The following is a 9,189-nucleotide window of genomic DNA, read 5'->3' as shown; positions in this document are numbered from 1 at the left end:
GGATGGTGTCCAGAACTGTGTACAGCATTCTAAATACAATTATATGTTAAATTCATATAAAAGCATTACTATGGTATTTTTAATTTTCTTCCTAACGATACCTAGCACTAAATTATCTTTTTTCTCATAATTTACATACTGGGTTGACATTTGTATTACACTATCCACAATTCCAAGATTTCTTTCCTTTTTAGTAATAACAATTCAGACCAGAAAAGGAGAGAGAAAGAGGGCCAGTGCCAGTTTGGTGCAGTGGTTAAGGCACCAGGCTAGAAACCAGGAGACCATGAATCTAGTCCCACTGTAGGACCAGTCAAAATAGGAAGAAGGAGCAGAATTGCAGAACATTTTGATTGGAACCAGTTAAAGGTCCAGGTTGGATCCAGGCAGAACAGCATTAGACCTTGATCTGAAGAAAAAAAAAAGAAATTTTCTGAAAGTTGATAAAGGTATTTGAAGGAGAATCTATTAGAGCCCTTCTCTGATTTCCCTGGACTGAAATTTACTAGTGTTGGTGTTTTGTTTTTGTTTTATTCAATAAATTAAAATTCAAGAAAGTATTGAATTTTAAAAACATGACAGCTGGATTTTCTTTAAAAACATTACAAATGGAAAAAAAGTAGTGAAAACACCCCCCCCCCACCACCAAATGTCTTGTTTAGAAATACTTTTGTGTTGATATCGTTTTTCTTATAGGCCTAGTACGAAGTAGGAAGTTATAGCCAAAAATAGCATGGCATGTGTGTGCTCCACAGTAATGGAAAGAGAAATCAAAGTTCTACACCAAAGGAACTTAAATTCTGTGATAAGAAAAGCAGGCAATAGCAAAGCAGCAAAAGCTATTAATGAATCCTGCTCAACTCATACATTTCCCCTTCCAACTCTTACTATGCCTTGCTTATGCCAGAGATGGATGGAAATGTACTAAGTTTTCTGGTTAGATCTTTGGTGATATATAATATCACAGCAAGGGACTCTGACTCAAGAAGTTGTTATGACAGCCAAAAGCCTTCTCCCCAACTTCATGAAACAGGGCAATTGAAATCAAGAAATTTAAAGATAAAAATAGGGGCAGATTTCTTTGTGAAAAAATGTGTTGGGAGCTTCAGTTCCTCCATTAAAAACATATGCTAGATATCTTGTGCTCCTCTTGTTTTACAATTTGGCCGTTTTCCATGTTGAGCCACTATGCTCCAGTTGATGGACACCAGGGTTCTATCAACCCCTCCAACCCCACACACATATAATATATCCTGTAAACCTCATGGATGGACATTTCTGATCAACGTGACTTCCAACCTATTTCTGCATCTTGTGGACTGGAAAAAGGTTTGTTTGTTTGTTTGTCTGATAAAAAATATTCAGGCCCTCCACATGTCAAATTTAGCACCAACATTCTACACTGCTGTGGACTGATTATCACAAAAGTATGAAAGTACATAAAGGTATGAAAGTACGCACAGCCCGAAGTTAATGAGTGCGGAAACAGTTCTGTGGTTCACAGGGATAAAGCACACACTCATTAATGACAGTGTTAGTCTTTCCTTTGAAGAGGAAGGTTAGCCCGAAGGATAACTAATTGTCTGTGTTAACACATCTACTCTGAGCCTCAGTGTGCATCCAGTCCTGCTGTGACCATCACAGCTATATGTTCCTCTCTACCAATTAAGGTCCTGCTTCTTCTCTATAGTCTACACCTACCAGAAACATATCTCCCCTCCCCCTGGTGTCTGTTAAAGTGAGAGAAATATTTTTGGAACAAGAGCAGTTATACAACAAATGAATTGTTTATCTCTGTGTGCCAAAGAAGAAAAAAATATTTAGATAGGAGCCTGATTTATATATTTTGTGTGTTTGCGCATGTGTGCATGTGTACCCAACTGAGAGATGAGGCAGCTGAGATTTTTCTTTTTAGGGACAGCTGAAAATCCTTGTCAAAGGAAGTTGGCAAATCAAGCATTCAAAATACAACAGTAGATCCTTTTTTTCCCCATTCCCACATCTTTCCATCGTCCATCTTCTCTGCTTCTCAGTGGACTGCCTCTCTATTACATCATGGAGCCCAAGGACCTCCTGGCTATCAGTGCTACACACAGTTATGTTACCAGGATTCCTTTTGCCAAAGCTTATCAACATAGCAGACAATATTAATTCCATTCACCCCCTTTTCTGCCTTCATTGCTCTCCACTTAACTTCTCCCTGTCCCTGTGGAACGAAGAAATCTAGGTGCCTGTTTTGATATTTGAAAGCTTTCCCTTTAATTGATAACCCTTATTTCTTGTGTGCTTCCTTTCCAGATTTCAGCGACAGATGGATTTATCTCTTTCCTTCTCCCTTTTTCTTCCCCTCCCTCTCCCTCCCTCTCCCTACTTTCTTCTCCTCTCTTTCTTACTTTGTTTTTAACACATTTGATGTGAAGTTCTGAAGCACTTCGAAGGAGGACTGTGAGAGAAAGTGGAGGAAGCAGCTGCATCCAGCTAGAAATGTTCCTGACACCAAGGCAGCACTGCCTGGTACATTTAATGACATCATGCTGTTGTTGAAAGGAGGGTATAGAAGAATCAGACAAAGAAGATTTGTTGTTGAACATTTGGCTTTTGTTTGGCTTTGAGAATATACTCACACACAAATATATTTTCCCTCTCAGAGTTCAGCGTTCATCCTAATTGACTGCAAGAGCCATTCAGTTTCATTGACATCTACCTATGAAACCAGGCACATAGGATGATGGTGGCATCAAACAGAACTGGGGTGTTTGTACCCTTCAACTGTTAAACTTCAAGGGCATTAGTTGCTGTCTTAATTTTTTTTTCTCTTAATTTTGGCTGTGATTTTGCTCCTTTTTGCCTACAGGGAGCACTGTAGCCCAACATGCTCCGTCTGGGATTCTGGGTGGCTACCCTGCTCTTCATTTTTGCTCCCAGGATAGTCCACTGTGACTGCTGGCTGATCGAAGGAGACAAAGGCTACGTGTGGCTTGCTATCTGCAGCCAGAACCAGCCACCATATGAAACTATTCCCCAGCATATCAACAGCACTGTGCATGACCTGAGGCTGAATGAGAACAAACTCAAGGTGGTGCTCTACTCCTCTCTGAACCGCTTTGGTAACCTGACAGATCTGAATCTAACAAAAAATGAGATCTCCTACATTGAGGATGGAGCTTTCATGGGCCAAACAAATCTGCAGGTATTGCAGCTGGGCTACAATAAGCTCACCAATCTGACTGAGGGCATGCTTCGTGGCATGGGCCGGCTCCAGTTCCTCTTTGTGCAGCACAATCTGATTGAGGTGGTTACCCCCAATGCCTTCATGGAATGCCCTAGCCTCATCAGTATCGACCTATCTTCCAATCGTCTCAGCCGGCTAGATGGAAGCACCTTCACCAGCCTGAACAACCTGATGGTGTGTGAGCTAGCTGGGAACCCCTTCAACTGTGACTGCAACCTCTATGGCTTCCTCATGTGGTTGGTAGCCTTCAACAATGTCACAAAAAACTACGATCGTCTGCAGTGTGAGACTCCCCGGGAGTTTGCTGGCTATCCACTTCTGATGCCTCGGCCACACCACAGCCGCAATGCTATCACCATTTTCAAGTCAATGTGTGGGGATGGAACCTTTCCACCCATCTCCAGGATCAGACCTACACAGTTCATAACAGATCCTCAAAGGGATCCAGATGATAATGCTGAAAACTCAGGCATTAGCCCAGGGGACTTCCTTTCTGTTGAACCTCCAGCGTCTTCCACCACTGATTCTTCCTCCAACCCCAGCATAAAGCTCCAACACGTATCAATCAACTCAGCTGCTTTGATGGTGACCATTCCATTCCCCTTTAGCAAGATGTATGTCCTGGTTCAATACAATAATAGCTATATATCTGATGTAACAACTCTAAAGAAGAAGAAAGAATCAGTCATTCTCAACCACTTGAAGGCTCACACGGATTATACATTCTGTGTTGCTTCAATCCGCAACTCCAAACGTTATAACCATACTTGCCTCTCCTTTGCCACAAGGAGTAGAGGGAGGGAAGAGCCAATACCCAGTACATCCACCACTACCCACTACATCATGACTATTTTAGGCTGCCTTTTTGGGATGGTTATTATCCTTGGCATTGTCTATTATTGCCTGAGGAAGCGTAGGATGCAAGAGGAAAAACAAAAATCCCTCAATGTCAAGAAAACTATTTTGGAGATGCGCTATGGCTCAGATATCGATACCAGTTCAATTGTACATCCATCCCAGAAATTGGGAGAGCCACCAGTCATCCCTGTCTCACGGATGTCCTCTCTTCCATCCATGATTGGAGAGAAGATTCCTTCATCCAAATCTATGGACGCTGGCATGGAGACTCCCAAGGTTACCACAAAAGGCAATTACATTGAGGTTAGGACCGGTGGTGGGGATGGGCTGGATAGGTCACAGCGGGATGATGATCTGCATGAACTGGATAATGGCCAAGGTTCAGCAGCTGAAATCTCAACAATTGCCAAGGAAGTAGACAAAGTGAACCAGATAATCAACAATTGCATTGATGCCCTCAAGCTGGATTCAGCTTCCTTCTTGGGGGGAGGGGGTGGTGTTGATTCTGACATGGCTTTTGAATGCCAGTCCATACCAGCCAGTTCTGCTGGTCTGGAGCGACCAAGTTTTCTCTCCCCACCATATAAGGAGAGTTCCCACCATCCCCTGCAGCGCCAGCTTAGTGCAGATGCTGCTGTGACAAGGAAAACCTGCAGTGTCTCATCCAGTGGCTCCATCAAAAGTGCTAAGGTTTTCAGTCTTGATGTACCTGATCATCCTCCACTGAGCAAAGCAGATTCCAAATACATTGAGAAAGGAAGTCCACTCAACAGTCCTTTGGATCGTCTTCCCCTTGTGTCCCCAGGTGCCATCCACCACTTGGAGGTGAAACCTTCCTACCACTGCAGCGAACACCGGCATTCCTTCCCAGCCCTGTACTATGAAGAGAGTGGTGACACTTTAAGCCAACGGGTGTCCTTTCTTAAGCCCCTCTCCCGTTCCAAGCGGGACTCTACATATTCTCAGCTCTCACCTAGACATTACTTCTCGGGCTATTCCTCCAGCCCAGAGTACTCTTCAGAGAGCACCCATAAGATCTGGGAGCGTTTCCGACCTTACAAGAAGCACCACCGAGAGGAGGTTTATATGGCAGCTGGTCATGCTCTGAGAAAGAAAGTCCAGTTTGCCAAGGATGAAGATCTGCATGATATCTTGGATTATTGGAAAGGCGTATCCGCTCAACAGAAGTTGTGACTCCCTCATTAAAAGGAAGATAAACCAACCGTACAAACAGATTAACCCCCCCCTCCACCTGACTGTGGAAAAAAAATCTGACAAAAGAAACTGAAACCATTTCTTAAAGTTTACAAAACACAACAGGAAAAAAACCCAAGTGAAGTGAAGTGAAGTGTCTCTATTGTGTTACAGGGACCACTGTTACTCCTTCAGTTGGTGGGGAGGAGACCTTTCCTTTTATACTGTGGTGAAGAGAAGGGGATGACTGTTAGAGGAGCTACTGGACTTGTAGGTAGCAGAGGCAGGAGGGGAAGGATGCTTACCAGGCATAGATGAAGACACTAACCATCACTTTTCGGTTACTTTTATTTTGTTCCAGAAAGGGGAGTGATTTTGCTCATTCCCTGACAAAAGTGAGGGGGAGGGTTATCACTCTACTTCTATATCCTTCCCTTTCCTGTGCTCGCCAGGATTCTTTAAAACAATGCTCTAGTGCATGGGAGATACTTTTCTGTGAGAAGTTCACATAAAGCTGGAGTAGCATTTCAGCCACCTAATTTTGTGGTCAGAGGGCATTTGTAAAGGTAGCAAATGTTCATTCAGCCCTCTCCTATGAGTAGGGATGCTTGACCTATGGGAAAGATCTACATACTCTCAACAAGGATAGGCCCCTGAAATATTATCTCAACTACATTAGCACTGATCATGGAATGGATTGAATCCAGATTTAGTCATGATGGAGCAGACCAAGTGGATATATTTGAAACATGACTATATTGGGATTCAACTCACTTGATGCTTGTGCACTTATGGCAAAATTTAAAAGATCCCAAAGTTAAGTCAAAGGTGTAGTGTACACACATTAAGGTTTCACTCAGGATCTTCTGTGCTCCCTACTCCATCATGTCTTTGTTGAGATTTGTGCATGCAAAAGCAAGAACAACATCTAAAGCTTTCTTTGCCTATCCTCACATGCTCAGGATTGTCAATTACTGTAGGCTGATGCAGGACATACTCTTTCCTTCACTGGGCAAAGGGTTATGAGATGAAGCAAATGTATTATAGAGTCTCTGTATTTTCTATACCTTTCATTGTTTGTCTGGAAGGGAGAGAACATTAGTTCTCAAGGAGCATCCCCACATTTCAGTAGAATTTCAGTTGTCTTCCAAGAAAAGTGAATTATACAGTCTGGCCCTGGCAAAGAGGGGATACCAAAATAAGAGACAAGAGAGGAGAGCAGTAACTGCAAACCCTCTAAGATCTCAAGGAGTTCTAACTCCAAGCAAACCTCAGCATAATGACTTAGGGAATAGCACACACCTCCCTCCCAGGATATACTGTGCACCCTTACAGGGCTGAGTCCGTCTTTGGCTCTTACCCTGAAAAAAACTGGATGTGATCCATGACATTCCATGAGGAAAACTTTACACCTCAATGCCAAATTTGGACCTATGTGGCAGCGAGAAGAAAACAATAGAATGCTGCAGAGGCTGGGAGGATACAGTTTAGGACGATCTTGCCACAGAGCAATGAAGGATGGCCCTGGGAAAAAGGAAAGAGAAAGAGTGGAATTCTTCAAGAAAACATTCAGTGGTTAAGCTGGACATGGCAATGCATAGCGGACTAGCTTAGACTTGCCAACAAAGCATCTAAATGGCATATGGGTGGGAGGAAGGCATAGATATCAGTTGGTTGCATTGGCTGGCAGGCCAGCTTCACCCATTGACCTGCCATCTTGCTGCCATCATCTTCTCTCCATGACTTGCTTTTTTTTGCAGCTGCTGCTATTTCTATTCTGACCATTATATTTCCTTATATTCTTGAGGGAAAGATACAGCAGAAAATGGTTGAAAGGCAGTGATGAAGGGGTGAGTTGAGTTATTCAGCAGTTCTGATGTGAACTTCAGCCAGTATAGTTAGGCTTGGTTAACTAAGGAGCTGGCACAGATAAGTAATGTCAGTGTCAGTGTATACATATACATTCTGACACATTCATACAGTAAGAGAACCATTCTCTGGTGCTCTGTTTTATGATAAAGAATGAAATTATGAGGCATTTCGCGAGGAATAGATTGAAGTAAAACCCAGTTTAGGTAAGGTGCACTTGGCTCCCAATGAATGCTGTGAGAGTTTAGTCATGGCTAACTTATCCCACTGATTTCTGTGGTATCAAAGTGATCTAATAGGCTAGAGGCAATCTATTTTCATGTTTGAAGAGAAAAGAGGCTCCATCTTTCTAAATGTTTCTACAGCCTTTTGTCTCTGTGATTTGATCAGCTTTATCGTAACAATGGATATGGCATATCCTCTTTCCAGTGCTCACACCTCTGCCTTGCAGCAAAAATCCATAGGTGCAGCAAAAATGCATCGCCAGTAGATTATCTTCCTACCCTGGTGCCGGCCTATCTCAGAACACACCAACAAAGCACAAGCTACTACAGCCACGGAATATGCTAGCTATTTGTTTTCAAAGATTAACCCCACTGGGAAAAGACTTTTGCAGGAGAAAACTCTTCTCAAAGTATGGTGGCAATATTGCCCTCTGAGAAGAGCCAGGGGAATTATAGATTCAAGACTCCAAACTGATCCACTTCCTCTTCACTGCAAGAAAGAAATATCATGCTTCCCTAAAGGGGCCACAGAGTTACATACTCAGACTGAAGATGGATGGGTGCCTTGCAGCCAGGACTAACCTGTCTGCATCTTGCAACATTTCCTCTTCCCAATTGTCCCATGCAGAAAGAAGCAGCAGCAGGAATAATACGTGACACTGGGTGACATCTGAGAAGTGAACCAAGAAGCTGACAGTGTAGTGTAGATGGGAAAAGAGAGCCACATCCTTTCTTGGGAAAGTTCCTTCCAGTAAAAAGAAAGTTGAATAGCCAGTGATTGTTCTATTCCTGGGAGGTCATGGGCAGATATCTTTCCTTCACCCTAGCCTCACTTCTGATAGACAATGTGCTTCCTCCAGCAACAATCGAAGAGAACCCTTCTCTTACTCAAACAGTGAAGACAGAAAACTTAGTTCACAAATGGAAATGCCAGCCTGTTGTTGGTTTGTATTAAATCTCAGGGATTCATTTACAAGGAAACCAAGTGAGGACTGTGATCCCAGAAATGAATTCTTGGAATTCTTGGAAACTAAATAGGGATGTTCAGATCTTTTCTAAGGAATCCAGTGAAGGACCCTGAGAAACGCTTTTCATGAGGTGAAAGTAGATAATGGTGGTGGATTCCAAAAAACAAATCTTAGCAGCTAATGCTTATTTGGGATGCAGCTATACTCTCTGTCTGTGAGATAAAAGTAAACCCTTTGTAGTATTCTAGTATGTTTTTGTGAGGTCTATCTGGGATCCCACACATGAATACTTTGAGGGGGAATACTAAAAACATGGGCTGTGAGAGAAACTTGATGAATCCTAACCGAAAGGAATACATTAGGATTCTTTGAAATTTCAGGAGGTATGCAGTTGGAAGGATACTAAAATCCATCCTGGTCTCAGTGAATTTATTAAGAAATTGATGACATTTTTCACAGCCTCTTTGCATGCCAGCATGTTCCTTGTATTGTGTGCTGTTTTGTCACACATTGATCACAGACTAGGGGATTCTTTTAAGTATGTTGGATGGGATAGCTATACGCAAGCACACTGTAGGTATCAGTTGGTAGGAGAATCCATCCTAAAGTGAGTGGGACATCCTCCCTGTTGCTGTGTATTCCTTCCATGCTTGTCTGATCCTAGATAGAAGAGCAGGACCAAGCACAGTTTATGACTCCCACAAAGCACTCTAGGGAATAGGAGGCACGGAAGTGGAAGTAGGGTTGTCAAGAAGGACATTTTTAGAATACTTCAGATATGGCAAAGGATGTGTGCTGGATTTTCTGGGTTGCTGAGGAACACTGACTCATGTAGAGTCAGGAT

At 42.8% G+C, this 9,189-nt stretch overlaps 1 protein-coding gene across 1 annotated transcript; it reads left to right on the top strand.

Moving 5' to 3' along the window:
- The first annotated feature begins 2,625 nt into the window (after positions 1 to 2,625).
- Positions 2,626 to 5,397, top strand: ELFN2 (extracellular leucine rich repeat and fibronectin type III domain containing 2). Its single transcript, XM_063308807.1, has one exon. The coding sequence runs from the start codon at positions 2,873 to 2,875 to the stop codon at positions 5,282 to 5,284; it is 2,412 nt and encodes an 803-aa protein (XP_063164877.1). The 5' UTR covers positions 2,626 to 2,872; the 3' UTR covers positions 5,285 to 5,397.
- The last annotated feature ends 3,792 nt before the right edge of the window (positions 5,398 to 9,189 follow it).

This window comes from Candoia aspera, chromosome 7 (assembly GCF_035149785.1).
Source record: "Candoia aspera isolate rCanAsp1 chromosome 7, rCanAsp1.hap2, whole genome shotgun sequence".
NCBI classification, from domain to species: Eukaryota; Metazoa; Chordata; class Lepidosauria; order Squamata; family Boidae; genus Candoia; species Candoia aspera.
The sequence above is the reverse complement of the archived record's forward strand: the minus strand, read 5'-3'. Positions and strand labels throughout refer to the sequence as shown.

Excerpts from the sequence above, each read along its gene's own strand:
- ELFN2 (XM_063308807.1), top strand. The coding sequence starts at position 2,873 with ATGCTCCGTCTGGGATTCTGGGTGGCTACCCTGCTCTTCATTTTTGCT.